This window comes from Budorcas taxicolor, chromosome 16 (assembly GCF_023091745.1).
Source record: "Budorcas taxicolor isolate Tak-1 chromosome 16, Takin1.1, whole genome shotgun sequence".
Lineage (NCBI taxonomy): Eukaryota > Metazoa > Chordata > Mammalia > Artiodactyla > Bovidae > Budorcas > Budorcas taxicolor.
In genome coordinates this window covers 3,677,939-3,697,299 of record NC_068925.1, presented here as the reverse complement: position 1 = coordinate 3,697,299, position 19,361 = coordinate 3,677,939, and the positions used below count along the sequence as shown (strand labels likewise).

General features: G+C 60.3%; 1 protein-coding gene across 3 annotated transcripts in view; it reads right to left on the bottom strand.

Annotated features, from left to right (window-relative positions):
• Window positions 1-3,982: 3,982 nt before the first annotated feature.
• SOX13 (SRY-box transcription factor 13) overlaps window positions 3,983-19,361 on the bottom strand; it is a 45,844-nt gene continuing 30,465 nt past the window's right edge. Inside the window, exons 2-14 of one of the 3 annotated variants that reach the window (XM_052653748.1) lie at window positions 18,469-18,667; window positions 15,269-15,380; window positions 15,099-15,185; window positions 13,800-13,972; window positions 12,950-13,018; window positions 12,441-12,555; window positions 9,899-9,984; window positions 9,578-9,740; window positions 9,107-9,216; window positions 8,885-8,981; window positions 8,197-8,364; window positions 7,163-7,379; window positions 3,983-5,740 (exon numbers count right to left, since the gene is read on the bottom strand). In XM_052653748.1, coding sequence (XP_052509708.1) covers window positions 5,464-5,740; window positions 7,163-7,379; window positions 8,197-8,364; window positions 8,885-8,981; window positions 9,107-9,216; window positions 9,578-9,740; window positions 9,899-9,984; window positions 12,441-12,555; window positions 12,950-13,018; window positions 13,800-13,972; window positions 15,099-15,185; window positions 15,269-15,380; window positions 18,469-18,666 — 1,872 coding nt within the window. In that variant the 5' untranslated portion in view covers window position 18,667 and the 3' untranslated portion in view covers window positions 3,983-5,463. The remainder of the gene's footprint in view (window positions 5,741-7,162; window positions 7,380-8,196; window positions 8,365-8,884; window positions 8,982-9,106; window positions 9,217-9,577; window positions 9,741-9,898; window positions 9,985-12,440; window positions 12,556-12,949; window positions 13,019-13,799; window positions 13,973-15,098; window positions 15,186-15,268; window positions 15,381-18,468; window positions 18,668-19,361) is intronic. The other 2 variants (XM_052653749.1, XM_052653750.1) reach the window with 2 other exon arrangements.

The window sequence follows — 19,361 nt, the reverse complement described above, 5'->3', positions numbered from 1 at the left end:
GGGGAGGCGTCTAGAGTCAGGTTTGATGGCTCCCCGAGCAGCCGCCTCCTCTCAGATCCCTCCCTTTCTCCAAAGCAGATCCAGCCAGATAAGCCCTGCCCATCCTGAGGACACGTGCTTTCCCCCAGTGCCCCTTGCCCCGGGCCTGTGCTCGGTCGTCTGGGAGGAGAGGGAGGGGATGGGCCCGAAGGCTGGCTAGGCTTCACACTGCCTCAGCTGGAGGGGCAGCAGCCCAGAGCGGCGGCTGCACTGCAGCCACCATCCTGTCCCCTCCCTCCTTGCCCTCCAGACCCTCACTTCCCAGGAACAGTCTTCTGTCCTGAGGTTGACCCACGGTCTTCCCCCTGGGGAATGCCTAGTGGGAGTCAGAGGGCAGGGGCCACGGACAGCCAGGGCTCGCCCAGTGTGCAGGGGCTCGGGTGGGATCGGCTGTGAAGGTGCTGTGGGAACTGCTTCCCCAGGTCCCAGTGGCCGCCACCTCCTTCCTCACCGCCTTTTGGGTCCTCCTGGCTCTGGCCGATAAAATGGTTCATTTGTAAATGATCATCATTTTCTGCATTAAAATGGTTACATATAGAACCGCTAGTGAGGACTTGCCCTGGATCCTGTGATGCGCTCTGCAGTGGCGTGGAGGGGGTGCGGTCCCTCCTCTCTGGGGTCCTGTGTGCTGCACAGCTGGCACCATGTGGCTGAGGTCCCGGCTTGGGGCAGAATTGGTGGTCTCACAGCTCCGCTGCTTTTGAAGTGGACCCTGAGAGGGCGGAGCCTAGAGGGAACTAGGCTGTGGATGCCTGCCCAGGTGATGGGCCAGGAAGACCCCATACGCAAGTGCTCAGAACTTCCTTGGTGCCCGCTTGGTGCTAGCTGTTAGAGTTGAGCGGGGAGTTGCTGAGAGCAGGCCAGGGTGATTTCTGGACCCACACTGTCGCCTCAGTAGGCCAGAGGGAGAGAGAACAGAAGCTCAGAGCTGGGCAGGCACCTCCCAGCAGCCCAGGCCACACTCCGAGGGCCAGCCTCGGGGCCCCGAGTAGTTTCCAATGCCCTTAGGAGTAGCACCTGCAGCAGCAGCGGCTGCCTGCCAGGGGGACTCTGTTTGGCTTGTGCTTGCAGAAGTACCCGTGAGCTGTGGCAACCTCCGGAGTCGAGCTGGCACTGGAAGCTGGGGCCTTGTTCAAGGTCCTGGTGACCCAGTGTGGCCAGACCCCTGGCGGGCAGCAGTATCACACCTAGGAGGGATGTTAGTGGAGGACGTGGGTGAAGGCCCTACCCAGCGTAGGACGGATGCCAGGGCTGGGCACCTCGGACCCCTGGGGATCATCTCTGGGGCCAGCGATGGGCACTGCCTTCCTGGGGACTGTATGGCAGTGCCCTGTTCCCCTCAGATCACCCGCCTCTGGAGCTGAGGGAGCACTATGAAGGCAGCTTTGTTCCCAGACTCCTGGGGCCTTGATGTCCGCTTCCCAGGTGGCTCAGTGGTAAAGAATCCACCTGCCAGTGCAGGAGATGCAGGGGATGTGGGTTTGATCCCTGGGTGGGGAAGATCCTCAGCAGGAAATGGCAACCCACTCCAGTGTTCTTGCCTGAGAAGTCCCTTGGACAGAGGAGCCTGCAGTCCACAGGGTCACAAAGAGTTGGGCAAGACTGAGTGCCTGAGCACAGCGCACGCTGATGCACTGAAATGGTGCGGTTCAGTGGTGAGCGGGCAGGGGCTGGCACAGAGCCCCCGGTATCCTGTACCCCCCTGGCTTGGCCACCCCCTGCAGCAGAGGAGTTCATCTGAGCCTCTATTCCACGACAGCCTTGAGAAGTGATTCTCACCCCTCCAGTTCCCTAGGGGGTGGGTTGGCTGACGAGAGGTTTGGGCACACCACTCCCAAACAAAGCCTGGAGCCCCACTGTGTCTCCTTGTGCTGACCCTGGCACTGCCCAGCACCCCTGCCCAGACTCGGGGTGGCCTGGGATGCCCCCTCAGGCCCCTTCCTGGCACTGAGCGGGTGTTCCAGGCAAAGCACTCCCGGGTACACGCTCATCTCTGCTCTGCTCTGCCCCTTACCCTCCAGAGAGGCACCCAGGGCGCAGAGAACAAGGCCGTGCCCCAGCTTCCTAGTAGTGTCCAGGCACTTTCCAGCCGTCTGACCCTGTGCTGCCTCCTCTGGGGCCAGCAGGTGGGGCTCCAGGGCCCCAGCCACAGGTTCCCGGGATGGTTTTCCTGCCCTTAGAGGATGCGGGTGTGCAACACTGTCCGCAGCTGGGAGGAGGACAGAACAAGGGTTGCTGGAGTGGGAGCTGGGGAGTATTGGCCTCAGGCTCCGGAGACCACAGGGTCCCTGGGAGTAGGGACGGGAGGGGAGCTCAGGATAGGCTGCGGGTGAGGGTGAGCCTTGCTGGGTGTGTGCTGACCAGACTGCCCAGCTTGGGTTGGAACAGTGGGGGAACAGTGACGGACAGTGAGGTGGAAATGAGCGACTCTCCCGTGTGGCCACTAGGGGGCGGGCGCCACAGTCAGCCTTCCCCGAGGTCTGCCTGCCACTGCCCCACTGGTGGCCTGGGGCGGGAGGGCAGGAGAGAGGAGGCTCCAAGCTCTGGGAGGCTGGGCTGGGCAAAACCAGCGGAAGGCTGGCAGCCAGGATGCTCCCTAGATCAAAAGACCGGGGCCCTAATTCTTGGGTTTGTGGCCCTGGAATCAACCGTACCTACCTTGTCTCCCCACTAGCCATCTCTAACTTAGAAATCCGTTTTCCAGCCTTCAAGAACTCTCAAACACCTCCTGTTTGGGTAAGCTCACTAGCACTTTTGGCCATCTTGGTCAATAAGTGTTTTATGTTAAGCCAAAAACGCTGGCCCGTGAGACTGTCATCAAAAGGCCAGGCTAGTGCTACCTCGTGAGCTGCGTCCAACGCCTGTGTTGCCCAGCTGAGAGCCTTAAGAGAGCAATCTTGTTCTTTCCGCCCTACCCTAACCTCCTCTTTTCTGGACCAAACATCCCTGGCCCTCCCAACTGTTCCTTGAAAGTCACGTCCGTCCACCGGGCTCCCTCCAACCCTGTGAACAGGATGCCTGCCTCTGGGCCCCTCCAGTGTGAGAACGGCCTTTTCTGTTGAAGGGCCTCGGGCTGGCATGACACACCTGAGGTCAGGAATGTGTGATGCACACTGGCTCCTCACCTCCCTGGTCAGCACACACTTCTGTTAATCCAACCCAAGTCTAACTGACACAGCACTGCTCAGCTTTGCTGCCCCCATTTCATATTAATGGGATTAACATTTCAGCTGCAGGAGTTGGTTTTTTCATCAGCTCTTCCTGCACTTTGAGCGTTTCAGTCATCCAGCTCTTTTAGGGACTATTATTTCTCTTACTGTGATACATAGATATTTCAAATCCTCATTTCAAAGTGTAAGGCCACAGAGCCCTGAAGTACATAAATAGAGACCCTGCTTCATTAATCAGTATCCTGGGGGGCTTATGGTGTCTACGTGAGCCCTTTTGTGGAATGAGAGTCCATACTTTCATTAGATTTTCAAAGGGCTCCTTCTCCAAGAGACGAAAAGAGCCCTGGCTAAGGCATAAATCCTTGTTTCTCGGATGAGGGTAATGAGGCACACAGAGGAGACGACGTTCCCCCCAGCACACGCACAGGACCACACGGCCAGTTCTGGGGAGAGCTTCCTGAGTTCCTGACTCTTACCACGGCGCTCCTAACACTGCGTTCTCTTCTCCGGACGTGAGGGGGCGCTGTGGTGAGGCTGGGCTCCCCTCCTTGAAGCAGGGGTGGCCGTCGCGTGTGGGCTCTGGCGGGGCGTCTAGCCTGGCCCCCTTGGCCTGGGATGTCTCCTCCTCGGCTCCACGGGGCTGCCACCGGGGGCAGTGGTGCCGGGCGGGGGCACACTGAGGAGCTGTGGCCAGCCTGCCTCCCCATCCAGGCAAGGGCCAGATTCTGAGACGGTCTGTCTTTATTATATCAACAAAACACAAACCCCCCCACCAAGTGTAAACAGGAGAAATGTGCTGGTTAAGTTACTAATCATTATCTTATTATTAACAAAATAAAGCACTATCTATGTTTACAGTCATAAAAAAAAGAAACAGCTGGAGAAAAGCTGGGTGTGGGGCAGAAGGGGGAAGATGGGAGAACAGACACAAACTCCGCATCTGTCCCTGTGGGGTGTGGGTTCCCTCCCCACCCTGCCCAGGGCTGTTCCGGATCTTTGGAGTCAGGTGCCATCAGGATTTGATTTTCTTGGGGAAAGCCTCTGTGAAAGGGACCACCAGGACCCGGGCAAGTTCCCGGTGTGGCGTGGGGCAGGGGAGGGGAGCGGCAGGCGGGGGACAGGGGGAGAGGATGAAGCCCCCCGGAACACGGAGCCCGCCCACCTCCGGCTCCCGAGGGGCGTGGAGCCCCGCGGCCTCGAGAGCCCTCCCAGGCTCCTGCCGCTTCCAGAAGGGGCACCGCCAGAGCTCCGCCCCGCTCCTGGCACTCTGGTTGGGACGGGGCTGAGGCAACAGGGCAGGGCCCTCTGGAGGCCAGTACGTCCCCAGCCGCGGGAGCTGGACGTGGCTCCAGGGGAGCTTACAGGGGGGTCAGGGAGGCAGTGACAGAGTGGGCAGGAGCGGGATGCCCGGGGACCGGGGTCAGACGGGCCTGCAGAGGCCCAGCGGGTGCCACAGGGGCAAGGGCAGGCACTGGGGAAGGGAGAGACACAAACAGGCCCTGCAAAGAGGCAAGGACAGAAATGCACTAAGGACACACGGAACCTGAGACGCCCAGACTGACGTGGAGAGGTAGCAATTCGGGGACGAAGAGAAGCACAGAGCGCCCCCTAGAGGAGCAAGAACGGCACCAGGAGACACAGCCGCGGGAGCTCAGCGGCGGCCCCTGGCACTCAATAAATACCTCATGCGATGCAAGAACAGACGAAAACACGCGCACGCGCAGACACGTGCACACGCAGCAGCCAGAGACACGAAAGGCTTGGCAGAAGGTAAAGACGGCAAGGACAGCCAGACCTTTGTGCACAAAGTGATCCTGGTAGTTCCAGGAGTCATCTGGGGTACTGTGGTGGTGATGCTGGGGTACAGATTGGTCCCACGGTGGCTGGTCCAGCCAGAACAAGAATGGAAATGAAAAACTGTGGCCCTAGAGGAACAGGTCTGTAGCTGCCATACCCCCAGGACGGGCAGACCTGCAGGAGGGGAGAGTCACACAGTGCCCCCTGGCCACGAGCCCCAAGCGCCCCAGTGGAGCTCAGCGAGCCCAGCCCATCACCACCAAGGAGGAGCCCCCGAGGCCACCACCACCTCGGTGTGCCCACAGGGAGTGTGCGGAGGGGTCATCTCCCATCGCGCATGCATCTGCACACGCACAGCTGTGCCCATCTTCCGGCAGGCCCGAGTCCAAGTACCAGTGGGTGGGGTGGCTGTGCCCAGGTCTCCACGGGGAGGAGGGCCAGGCCCGGGCCGCCGGGATCAGTCCGTGAGCACCACCAGCTCCCCGTCGCTCTTCTCCTCGCCCTCCGAGTCCTCGTCCTCGCTGTACCGGTACATCTCGCCGTCAGCCGCCGAGTGCCTGTCCTCTGCGCCCTCGGCCTCCTCCCTGAGGCTGCAGGTGTTGACGATGACCGGCATGTTCGGGTCCAGGCCGCGGGGCACACAGTGCTCCACCAGGGGCTGTGCCAGGGGCATGCCTGCCACCCGCGGGTACAGGACTTCTGAGGGGCTCATCTGCGCCTGGCCGGTCTGCTGGCTGCAGGCGGAGGACAGGCGCGGTTACAGGCGTTCCCGACTTCGACCCCAGGCCCACTCTCCTCTGGGCCTCCTCAGGGCAGGGCCTCCCACCCCCACCCTTCTGGCTCCAAGACACACACACCTGCTCCCTGGCGCTTTTCTGATGGCAAATTTATCGCCCACTACAGACCTGCCCCCGCCCCACGCAGCCCCAGGGCCACAAGTTCAGATATTCCTAGAGGATCGTGTGTAAATTCAGTTTGGGAAAGTTGTATATATTTCGTATGCGCCAGCGAGTTCCTATTTGAAGGAATCCACTGGGATGCCTGCTTTGGTCGTCACGAATCCTCTGTATGAGCTTTAGTACCCCTGAATTTTTCGAGTTTGTCAAAAATGGGATCCACAGGCACATTTCTCTAGACACCTGCTAGTCCCCAGACAGTCACAAATCTATATCCTGAACCACCAGGGACTCACCACAGTCAGTCATCCCTGCAGCCACACACGCACAACACCACACAAACCTACGCGTACACATAGCCAAAAGACACACAGCTCCCCTGGAAGGCCACGCTAACCCCTGTCACAGTCACTCACACACAGCTCCCCTGGAAGCCCACACTAACCCCTGTCGCTCACACACACACAGCTCCCCTGGAAGCCCACACTAACCCCTGTCGCTCACACACACACAGCTCCCCTGGAAGCCCACACTAACCCCTGTCGCTCACACACACACAGCTCCCCTGGAAGCCCACACTAACCCCTGTCACATTCACTCACACACTCACACACAGCTCCCCTGGAAGCCCACACTAACCCCTGTCACATTCACTCACACACTCACACACAGCTCCCCTGGAAGCCCACACTAACCCCTGTCGCTCACACACACACAGCTCCCCTGGAAGCCCACACTAACCCCTGTCGCTCACACACACACAGCTCCCCTGGAAGCCCACACTAACCCCTGTCACATTCACTCACACACACACACACAGCTCCCCTGGAAGCCCACACTAACCCCTGTCACACTCACTCACACACACACACACAGCTCCCCTGGAAGCCCACACTAACCCCTGTCACACACACACACAGCTCCCCTGGAAGCCCACGCTAACCCCTGTCACACTCACACACAGCTCCCCTGGAAGCCCACACTAACCCCTGTCACACTCACACACACACAGAGGAAGCCCACACTAACCCCTGTCGCGCATGCACACACACACACACACACACACACACACACACACACACACACACACAGCTCCCCTGGGAGCTCACGCTAACCCCATGTCGCTCACTCTCTCTCTATCTCACACACACACACACACACACACACGGCTCCCCTGGAAGCCCACGCTAACCCCTGTCGCTCACTCTCACACACACACGCACGCGCGCGCGTAGCCGCAGCCGCGGGCGGGCCGCTCACGGGGTCGCGTAGCTCTGGCGGGCATCCTGGCGCCGCGTCCTCATCAGAGCCTTGTACTCGCCCACCCGCAGCCGCTTGCCCTCCACGATGCAGGTGCGCTTGGGCCGCGGCTTGTACTTGTAGTCGGGGTACTTCTCCAGGTGCTGCCTGCTCAGTCTGGCCTGCTCCTCGTAGTAAGGCTGTTTCTCCTGGTTGCTCATGGACTTCCAGCGGGAGCCTGGCCCAGCCCCAGGGCAGGCGGTCAGCGCTGGGCTCTGCTGACACGGCCCGCCCCCTGCGGGCGCTGGAGGCCCCACGAAGGTTTCGGGTCCCAGATACATGTGCAATCATATATACACAGCAAGGGCCTGGCCCAGTGTGGGTGCTCCATGGATACTGAGCAAATGAATGAGGTTGGCCGGTAGAAGTATACCCAACTGCTAGCTTAAGACACAGCACCCACCCACATCCCAAACTACCCGGCACTCTGGGAAGCCTCTGGTCTGCATGATCTGCGTAAGTAAAAGAGTAGCCCCCCAGGCCCTCAACAGTCACCAGAGGCCTCAACTGGAGGAGCTGAAGCTTGAAAACAGCTGCTTCTTTGAGCCCCGCTTGCTCTGCCCTCCATTCCTCCTCGGCCCCCAAAGAGAATGCATACTTTCAAAACCCTTTCTACTGGCAGCCCAAGAATACGTCTCTCTTGCTTCCTGCCAGAGCCAGCTCCAAGGGTCTGGGCAAAGAGGAGAGGTTAGCGAGAGAGAGGAGAGGGAGAGCTAGAGAATGTGCAGAGATACACTCTCTCCCCCCAAGTTTACGGGTGCAGAAGAGCCCCACTGTGGCACAAGACTCTAGGACCCACCGGCCCCGCTTCCTGCCTGATTCCCAAACACCAGCAGACTCTGGCGGGGTTCCCCATGGCTTGGGCCCTCACCCAGTGAGCCCCACCTAGACCCAGCTGACTACTGCAGCCAGATCCTGCTGGACTACGGCTCCGAGAGGCCCCATTCCCTGCCCCCCACCCCCACCCCCTGCCCTGAGACCCCACTGGCCCTTACCGAGGATCTTGCTGATGCTGGAGTTGTGCATATCTGGGAAGGCTTGGAGGATCTTCCTTCTCTCGTCCTTGGCCCACACCATGAAGGCGTTCATGGGCCGCTTGATGTGACTGCTGTTCCGGGACTCAGGGAAGTGGCGGGAGCCTGGGGAGCAGGGGAGGAAGCAGCCTGGAGGGGCAGCCAGCGTGGGGTAAGGAGAGTCCCTCAGGGCAGCCAGCGTGGGGTAAGGAGAGCCCCCCAGGGCAGCCAGCGTGGGGTAAGGAGAGTCCCCCAGGGCAGCCAGCGTGGGGTAAGGAGTGTCCCCCAGGGCAGCCAGCGTGGGGTAAGGAGTGTCCCCCAGGGCAGCCAGCGTGGGGTAAGGAGAGTCCCCCAGGGCAGCCAGCGTGGGGTAAGGAGAGTCCCCCAGGGCAGCCAGCGTGGGGTAAGGAGAGCCCCCCAGGGCAGTTAGTGTGGGATAAGGAGAATCCTCCAGGGCTGGCGGAAGAACTTCCCTTCCGTCACCACCAGGGGTCACTGGAGCCTCCTGCAGCAGCCAGGGAAGACTGTCAGGGGCCCAGGGACGAGACACAGAGGAGGGAGCGACCGGTAAGAGGACTCCACAGACCGCCTAGGGGAGAAGGGGTTGCAGACAGACACCCCAGGTCTGCCCTGGCCCTGGCGGGGAGCAGGAACGGCCGCAGATCCTCACCGTCCATGTCACAGCCCAGCATGGCTTCTTCCAGTGGGTGCACACAGCTGTCCTCCAGCCGCTCCTTGGCTGGAGATGTGTCCACGCTAATGAGGTCCTGGGGAGACAGGGAGCTCGTACAGCAGCCCCCTCTGCACACCCCACTCCCTGCCCTGCTTTCCCTCCGGTAGCCTCGGCCTCTGTGTGCCCCCGGCTCCCTGGGTGCAGGGGAGGGGCCCCTACCTTACGGAAGGGGGCACTGGGGGAAGTGTCTAAGGCTCCGCTGTGTCCATGCAGCAGCTGTCGGGCATCCTGGATGGCTTTGGTGACGGCGTCCCCTTCACCGAGGAAGCCTGGGGAGAAGGCGGGGAGAGGAACGGAGGGGTGACTGAGCGAGGTCATGTCTTGCGACCCCTGGGGTGATGCACCCTTCTCCCCTCGCTGCCCTGCACGCCCCCAAGGGCACCACTGACAGGGAGTCCTGGTGCCCACAGACGGACGGGAGAAAGGCCTAGATCCCTGATGGTGGGGGCAGGGGGGTGCTGCCCAGTCAGATCCAGCGGGGAGCACAGGAAGGGTCTCTGGGGTGCCGAGTGCTGAAACTCACGGGGGCTGAAAGGAGCGAGTCTAACCCCTGCTCATAGAAACTGTCATGGACCTGTTCAGATCCCGCCCTCTTCACTCTCCCTTAGCAGGGAAAGGCGGGGGGCTTACCCAAAGGCAGGCTAGGGGGGTTGGCCTGCAGGTCCAGCGTGGGGGCCCCGTGGCTTGGGGGACGTGGTCCACAGTTGCTCAGCTTCAGGTTGGGGGAGCTGGAGGAATTGGGCAGCTCCGAAGCCTTGGGCTTGGCCGTGAGGTTCAGCGGTTGGGAGGGTTCCTAAGGGAGGCGCCGAGGGTCAGCAACACCAGAGGGGCCAGGGGCACGTGGGCCGGAGTGGGGTGGAGGAGACAAGGAGGCGGGAAATGAGGGTAGAAGTAGGGGAGCACAAAGGAACCCCCATCCCCGAGGGAGCCGGGCCCGGGAGGGGGCGGTACCTGCAGGGGGTGGTGGGCTGACAAGGGCCCAGGCCTCTTCACCACTGGGGCGGGGGGGCTGTGCAGTAGCTGCAGCGGATACTCCACTATGGAAAAGGCGGCAAGGAGAAAAGTCCTGTGTGAGCACAGAACAGCAGACACCCTGCTTGACGAGGTCCCAGCAGCTCAAAGCGGGCGGAGGCTCAGAGAAGGCCCAGCTTGCTTCCGACCACTGCCTCCCAGCCCGAGTGCTGCTGAGGCCTCCTGTGCCCACCCCGACCCCGTTTCTTCACCCTGTTCCTGCCCTTCCCAACTCACTGACTATAGAGTTCCCACCCAACGGCAAGATGAGCTCTACTAGCCTGTAGTAGGGACGGACTTTGTACCTACTACAGGCTGGGTGGCTTTTCCAGGTGGTGCTAGTGGTAGAGAGCCTGCCTGCCAGTGCAGGAGACTTTAGAGATGCAGGTTCGATCTCTGGATTGGGAAGATCCCCTGGAGGAGGGCATGGAAGCCCACTCCAGTGTTCTTGCCTGGAATTCCACAGAGAGAGGAGCCTGGCGGGCTACGGTCCACAGGGTCACAAGAGCTGGGCACAACTGAAGTGACCGAGCACGCGTGCATGCACATGCAGGACACAAAAGCAGCTGCCTGGTTTGTAGTCTGTCCTACGTGCATTAGCAAGATAATCCCCAGTGTGTGGCAGATTAATGGGTACTTGGTTTACGTCATCCCATTTTACAGATAGTGAAACTGAGACCCGGAGAAATGACACGGGTGCCCATACAGCACCCGTGTGGGAGCACTGAGACCTGAACCCAGACCTTACCCCTCTACAGGCACTAGCTCTCTTCTACCTAGCTGGGCTCATTCTCCCTCAAGGAGGCCCAGCCTCACTGACTTGACAATTGAGATGGAGAGATGAGCCATGTAGATAATAAGCCTCTGCCGACGTGATCAGTGGTGATACGGGCTGTGTGCGTGGCGTGCCAGACAACTCTATTCAGCTGGGGGGACCGGAGCAGGCCTCCCAGGGGGAGGGCAGGTGCAGTGGAGGCGGGCGGGTGCCAAAGCAGAAGGTGGGAAGTGAGGGCGGCACGCCGTGGACCAGCGGGGCTCGCGGCCTGTGAAGCCGAGCCTGGGAGTTTGGACCCTGTTCTATGGGCTGTGGGCACCACTAACGCTCGCAAGCTGGCAGCGCAGCTGGTGGCCACAAGGCTCCCTGCCCACTAGGATCTGCGAGCAGATAAAGCAGGTGGTAGCCTGGCCAGTGCAGGTCTCCCAAAATGTATTTCCTGTCCCCCTTTTCCGCGAGGCCGTGGTCCCATCCTCGCCCAGGCTCCTGCCCTCCTCAGCCCTGCAGCTCGGCCCGTGAACACCTGGAGGTGCTGTGGTTTTGTGCAACCCGCCCTCCCCTTCACCCCGCTCCACCCCCAGTTCCCATGCCTTCACCCCAGGAAGCTGCCCTCAGAGCAGGGCCTGACTTTCCAGGCTTTTATGTTTTCCCTGCCTCCACCCTGAATCAGGGGGGCTGACCCAGGAACTGTGCCCGCAGCCCAAAGGCCTTGCTGCTGGACCCACACTGAATTTCCTCTGCCACTTCTCACCCGGAACAGGAACATCACCCAGAGGGAGTGGACTTAAAACCTGCTCCCCTCCTGGACCAGTGGCGGGCAGCGCCTCCGCCTGCCCCCAGGGCCGCTCCTAAGGACTCGGTGCTCACAGCTCCCTCGCCGCCTCCATCCCACGCTGCCTCCATTCGGGCTATCACCCCCATCTCAAGAATCCCCCCAACAGCCCCCGAGCTGGTCTCAGCTCCACCTGGTACCCACCCTGTTCCCCACCACCCATAGCCAGTGTGACAACGCGGCCTCTACTGAAACGTCCGGGCGCATCCCACATCCTACAGATGAATTCCAGAGTCCATGCTCAGCCCTGCCGCCCTCCCCAGGTGTGTCCCACTCGCTGCCGGCCCATTCCGACACCCCACTGGGCTTCCGGCCGCAGGATCCAGGCCCTGGCCCTCCACCCTCAGCTCCCATCCTCACAAGTCTGCGCCCCCAGGACCCAAGTGAGCACCGTAAGAAGCCCTCCCAGGTTCCCTGGCAGTTGGTTCTCTGCTGTCTCCCTCCCGGGACCATAAGTTCCTTGAGCTCAGAGTCCACATTTCACCACCCCACGGCTGCCCAGCAACTCGTCAGCGCCGGACACACGGTTGGTGCTCTGTTCTGCGGTCACCGAGTCCTGTGACGGGGCACAGCGGAGTGTGAATTCGGGAGATGTATAAATCAGTTAATGCTCAAGTACTGATATTCTGGTGCAGGAAGTGCCCCAGAACTGGGAGACTAGACCTAGACTGGCAGCATCCTTAGTCTGGAAGGCGCTTTATGGTTGTGTGCGGTTTCTTTTCATTCTCCCAGTGACACTCAGAAAGGAGGGATTATTTTTCGACTAGACACATCCCAAACTGAGACCCAGAAAGGTGACACTGCAAACCGATGGACGACAGCGATTCCTGGGCTCCTTCCCTGACCTCAGGCCGGCCCTCCCCGCCCACACTCACCTGGCTTGCAGGGGATGGGCTGAATGGGCAAAGCCAGCTGGGAGTCGGGGGTAACAGGCAGAGGTTGGTGGCTTGGGGGGAAGGCTGGAATCATGACGTAAGGCATGTTGACCTGCTGAGGGCAAAGAAACACTGGGTAAGTCCCTGGGGGTCCCAACCAGTTACCCAGCTGTGGTCAGGCCTGGACACACAGGGTGGACCAGGGGAAGAGAGACAGGGCCGAGGGCAGTTTTCAAAAGGATCCATCTGACCCCACACCCACTCCGTGGGCCCCTGTCTGCTCCCTCAGATCCCCGCTGGGAGGAAGATTTTCTGGGCCCTGCCCTTGAAACGGGGGACAAAAACAAGGGAAGGGGCTAGAGCAAACAGGAGCCCCCATGCTTAGGGTCACGCTTGAGTGGCTCTGCTCAATGCACAGCCACTGTCTTTCCCTGTTCACAACACCTGTGCACACTGGTGTCAGCCCCTCAACCTCCAGCCCTCCCAGAGCCCAGCCCTCCCCCCTTTACCTGGATCTGCTGCTGAAGGAGGTTGATTTTGTGCTGCTGCTGAATCAGCTGTTGCTGCTGCTTAGCGATCTGGCAGAAGGAAAGAGTAGGCAACGGGAGTGTGGCATTAGGCCCCATGATCCCACTTCCCATAAGCCTTTGCAGCCCCATCCATAGCCTGCCTTCCACACCAGTGGACGGACAGGCAGGACAGCTGGACAGCATAAGAAGCCAGCTGGCCAGCCCCCAGGATTTACTCTTCCTTTGCAGAGCTCGCCCTTAGAGACCAGACCGGGAGGGTGGGCAGGAAGCAGCTGGTTGCTTTCGCTCAGAGACCCCCAGCACCCTCTACCCTGGTCCTCTTGCAAGGACTGATGCAGCCCAGAGGCGGGAATCCCAGCCCCTTCCTGTGGCTCCCTCCCCACCTGCCCGTGGCCTCAGCCTGCGCTAGCCAGGCCTGCCGCACGCTCCCTGCTGTGCCCTGAAGGTGCCCTCCCTGGAGAGCAGGGCCCCCCACGCTCCCTGCTGTGCCCTGAAGGTGCCCTCCCTGGAGAGCAGGGCCCCCTACACTCCCTGCTGTGCCTTGAGGGTGCCCACCCTGGAAAGCAGGGCCCGCCATGCTCCCCGCTGTGCCCTGAAGGTGCCCGCCCTGGAGAGCAGGGCCCACCACGCCGCCCGCTGTGCCCTGAGGGTGCCCGCCCCGGGGAGCAGGGCCCACCACACCGCCCGCTGTGCCCTGAGGGTGCCCGCCCCGGGGAGCAGGGCCCACCATGCTGCCCGCTGTGCCCTGAGGGTGCCCGCCCCGGGAAGCAGGGCCCACCACGCTGCCCGCTGTGCCCTGAGGGTGCCCGCCCCGGGGAGCAGGGCCCACCTGTTCCTGCTGCTGCCGGGCCAGCTCCATCTGCTGCTGCTGCTTCTCCAGGAGCATCGCGGCCATGTTCTTCTGCTCCGAGTGTGCTGTCAGGAGCTGGTCCCGCAGGGCGGACAGCTGGTGGATCATGACCAGAAGCTGCAGCTCCTTCTCCGCCAGGCTCTCCTTGGTCCCTGCTCCACAGGGAAAGAGCCGCTGTTGACAATTTTTGTCTGTTCATCTGCCCACTGGTTCATCCGTAGGACACTGAGCAATTGCTGTCCCCCAGGCCCCTGCCAGGGACTGGGCCACAGAGAAGACTGGGGCATGATCCTTGCCCTGGAGCAGGCTCCGCATCTAGTCAGCTGACCACTGGTCGCTCTGGAAGTTCCCACCATCAGCTGCTCTTCCAGGCCCTGCAAATGCTGATGGTGGACGTCTCAGGACTGGCCCACCCCTGGGGTGTCCTCAAGAGCCCAGCGCCACTGGGCCAGGTGGATAATTGTCCCGCAGCAGAGTCCAGAGGGACACACGCAGGCTTTGGAGCAAGACAGATCTGGGTTCAAATTCCCCTATTAACCCATTCCCCCCGGGAGCTGTTGGGCAAGCGACCAACACCTCTGCACTTTATGGTTTTTTGAATCTATAAATAAGCACTGTGGTCGTCACCTCACAGGGCTGCTGTGAGGGCAAGGAAACTGAATGTAAAGCTCAGTCCTGGATCGGGTACACGGCCCTCAACTAGCGATGTCTAACTTGTCTCCAGTGCAGCTCAGATCAGATGCAGCAGTTACTCCTAAGTGCCAGCATACAGACCATTTGCATCAGAATTACTCAGGGAACCTCTGAAATATACAGATGCCTAGGTCTCTATCCTTTGTGGGTCTCGAATCTGGGGATCTGCGTTATTTTAAAGTTTCCTCTCGGAAAATTAAACAACCACACTGGGAGTGAACCTGAGCAAACACACTTTAATGTACTGAGTGAGGTCCTGATAGCCTAGAATTAATTTCCAGCAGTGAAAGGGAACATTCCATTTTATAGTGAGAAATGGGAAGTGGCAATGACATGCCCAAGGTCACAAGGCGGCGGGGGGGACTTGATTCCCACCAGGTCTCTGCTGCACGGAAATAGGCCCAGCGCTTGGATGAAGAATGGTACTGACCCCTAGGGCCAGGCAGCAGCCAGAGGGGCACAGGTCATGTGTGAGGGAGCTAAGAATCCCAGAAATTGCCCTGCAGGCCTAGACTGCATGGCCAGGCCTGGAGAAGGGAAGAGGGTTCAGATATCTCCCCCTTGCCCACCCACATGGGCCTTCACCTTTGACATCTTTGGTTTCCACAGAGCTTCTTCCCAGGAACTTCTCCTTCCAATCACTGGATAGCAGCTTCTCGATGGCCGGCACAACTGGAAGATACCAGAAGGCTGAGAAGCACCATCCTAACGCCGCCCCACCAGGCCCCCGTCTCTAACTAGGGCAGACGTCTCACCTTCTTTTAAATTTCTGTTGAAGTCCAGCTTCTCCTGGCTTCCAGAAGCAGCCTCGGAACCTCCTGGTCTCCTGGGTTCCGGGGACCCACTATTCTCCAGGGAGTTGCTGTCCTGCAAGACACACTGAATGTCCCTGCCGCCATAAGACAAGAGGGGCAGGTGGGGGGCGGTGCTGAACACTCCAAGGATGTGTGCCCTGGGGGACCCCAGACTCTACCCAGCTCCCAGCCTTCAGCAGGGCCTTCTCTCCCCACCTCCTGACCTTTGCTCTGACTTGGCTTAATAGATTTCGTGAAAAGAACAAAAGGTTTTAAGACAAGAGGTCTGGGCTCACTGACTCACAGTGTGCTTAATCCCATACGAGTCCCTGAACTTCTATGAACCTGGCCTCCCTCTCCTGAAAATGGAGAGACTTACACCTCCTTTGGCCAGAGGATTGTAGCTGGGATCAAAGGAGTTAACGCATGTGAATGAGGTTTGCCATTGCAGAGGCGAAGGCCAAAAGTCAGCTATTAATTATTCCTCCCTTGCATGCACCTACACTCCAGCCTGGCTGGTTACTTTCAGGGTCCCCACTCCCACCCTCTTTCAGACATTGTCCCCTTTCTCCTCTTCTCATCTGAGTCTTCTCCATTCTTTAAGCCTCAGCTTAAAGCCTTACTCCTCCAGGAAGTCCTCCGTGATTCACTACCCCTACTTCCAGCCCCCTTTTGCCTACTCCTCCTGGCTGGATCCTTCCTCAGAGCCCTAAAACTCTCCTCATTTTCACTCATTTGCCTTTTTTTAAAAATTTTATTTATTTTTTCATTTGCCTTTGATTACATATTTCCTTTTACGTCTCTTAAATGGAATCATGGAATTTCTAAGAGCTGAAAGAATCATTGCCACTCATATAGTTCAGCTCCTTCATTTTAAGGATGAGGAATCATATTGTCTTTAACAGTGATTTAAACTCTGGTTTGGGTAATAAGACTGATTTTCTCGAGTCAGCAGTAGACTCGAAAGTAGATTTCTACTACTAGACAAAGCTAGTAGATGATCCTTAAGCCAGACAGTAAACGCGTGCATCTTATTCCTCAACTAGTCCTCGAGGATAAGGACCGGTCACACAGAGGCGAGCAGTTAATATCAGGTGAGTGCGGGCAGGAGTGAGTCCAGGTCCTGCTCAGACAGGTAGCCTGCCCCACCCACCCACCCGTCTACCTGCCCCTGTCCCCTGCTAGGCTGGTGGGTGCCTGGCCCATCCACCGGGGGGATGGGCACACGCACACAGGGGCTGCAGAGGCAGGCTGGGGACACTGACCCAGGGGCCCCTGGTGGGTGCCTGGCCCATCCACCAGGGGGATAAGCACACACACACAGGGGCTGCAGAGGCAGGCTGGGGACACTGACCCAGGGGCCCCTGGTGGGTGCCTGGCCCATCCACCAGGGGGATAAGCACACACACACAGGGGCTGCAGAGGCAGGCTGGGGACACTGACCCAGGGGCCCCTGGTGGGTGCCTGGCCCATCCACCAGGGGGATAAGCACACACACACAGGGGCTGCAGAGGCAGGCTGGGGACACTGACCCAGGGGCCCCTGGTGGGTGCCTGGCCCATCCACCAGGGGGATAAGCACACACACACAGGGGCTGCAGAGGCAGGCTGGGGACACTGACCCAGGGGCCCCTGGTGGGTGCCTGGCCTATCTACCAGGGGGATAAGCACACACACACAGGGGCTGCAGAGGCAGGCTGGGAACACTGACCCAGGGGCCCCTGGTGGGTGCCTGGCCCATCCACCAGGGGGGATAAGCACACACACACAGGGGCTGCAGAGGCAGGCTGGGGACACTGACCCAGGGGCCCCTGGTGGGTGCCTGGCCCATCCACCAGGGGGGATAAGCACACACACACAGGGGCTGCAGAGGCAGGCTGGGAACACTGACCCAGGGGCCCCTGGTGGGTGCCTGGCCCATCCACCAGGGGGGATAAGCACACACACACAGGGGCTGCAGAGGCAGGCTGGGGACACTGACCCAGGGGCCCCTGGTGGGTGCCTGGCCCATCCACTGGGGGGATGGGCACACGCACAGGGGCTGCAGAGGCAGGCTGGGGACACTGACCCAGGGGCCCCTGGTGGGTGCCTGGCCCATCCACCAGGGGGGATAAGCACACACACACAGGGGCTGCAGAGGCAGGCTGGGAACACTGACCCAGGGGCCCCTGGTGGGTGCCTGGCCCATCCACCAGGGGGATAAGCACACACACACAGGGGCTGCAGAGGCAGGCTGGGAACACTGACCCAGGGGCCCCTGGTGGGTGCCTGGCCCATCCACCAGGGGGGATAAGCACACACACACAGGGGCTGCAGAGGCAGGCTGGGGACACTGACCCAGGGGCCCCTGGTGGGTGCCTGGCCCATCCACCAGGGGGGATAAGCACACACACACAGGGGCTGCAGAGGCAGGCTGGGAACACTGACCCAGGGGCCCCTGGTGGGTGCCTGGCCCATCCACCAGGGGGGATAAGCACACACACACAGGGGCTGCAGAGGCAGGCTGGGGACACTGACCCAGGGGCCCCTGGTGGGTGCCTGGCCCATCCACTGGGGGGATGGGCACACGCACAGGGGCTGCAGAGGCAGGCTGGGGACACTGACCCAGGGGCCCCTGGTGGGTGCCTGGCCCATCCACCAGGGGGGATAAGCACACACACACAGGGGCTGCAGAGGCAGGCTGGGAACACTGACCCAGGGGCCCCTGGTGGGTGCCTGGCCCATCCACCAGGGGGGATAAGCACACACACACAGGGGCTGCAGAGGCAGGCTGGGGACACTGACCCAGGGGCCCCTGGTGGGTGCCTGGCCCATCCACTGGGGGGATGGGCACACGCACAGGGGCTGCAGAGGCAGGCTGGGGACACTGACCCAGGGGCCCCTGGTGGGTGCCTGGCCCATCCACCCGGGGGATGGGCACACACACACAGGGGCTGCAGAGGCAGGCTTGGGACACTGACCCTGGGGCCCCTGGTGGGTGCCTGGCCCATCCACCAGGGGGATGGGCACATGCACAGGGGCTGCAGAGGCAGGCTTGGGACACTGACCCTGGGGCCCCTGGTGGGTGCCTGGCCCATCCACCCGGGGGATGGGCATACGCACAGGGGCTGCAGAGGCAGGCTGGGGACACTGACCCAGGGGACCCAAGAGAGTGCTGGGCACCTGGGCTGGAGCTTGCAGGTCAGCACCATTCTGGGCGGGGCGGGCTGGGTCGCCAGGCTGCGATTCAGCTGCAGTGGCCGAGCCTTGGGGGTCCTCGTAACAGGGCTCCTTCTTCCCCTCTGCCTTGACAGAACAGTTCACCATGGTGCCAACTTCATCCAGGACCAGCTGGGCAGAGCCGGGGCTCCTCATAGACATCCTGAGGGAGGAGGGGCAGAGTCAGGGAGGAGGACCTGAGCCCCCGGGCAGTGACTGCTGTTGACTGATGTTCCAGCCCCAAACAGGTATGCACTTGCAAAAGGCAAGCTCCACTTGGAACTCACTGTGACTGGAAAAGATTCTGCCCCGGCCTTTTTTTTAAAATAGAAAGGCCTAGAGGAGACTGGGCCACCTTCTGTTGTACCCTGCTTGTTGCAGCGTTGGGACTAGTGGGCTGATGGGTTCCACTGAGAAGGCTAGAAACTTAACTGGCTGTTTCTGAGCCCAGTAAAACCGAGATCATATATACAGTATGTGTCTGTGTATGTGTAAGTACATATTTGTAATTAGTTATCAAAATTTAAAAATCAAGAGATAGCACATAAAAATCTGGGCTTGAACTCTCTTGAATTTAGTCTGGGGCAATAACTGGGATTGAGTAGCAGTTACTCTTTATGAAGAGGCCGGATTGTTTCCCTCTCCACCACTCACCAGGGGCTTCCCTGGGGGCTCAGACGGTAAAGAATCCACCTGCAATTAGGGAGACCTGGGTTCAATCCCTGGGTTGGGAAGTTCCCCTGGAGAAGGGAATGGCAACCCACTCCAGTATTCTTGCCTGGAGAGTCCCATGGACAGAGGAGCCTGGAGGGCTACGGTCCATGGAGTCGCAAAGAGTCGGACACGACTGAGCGCCT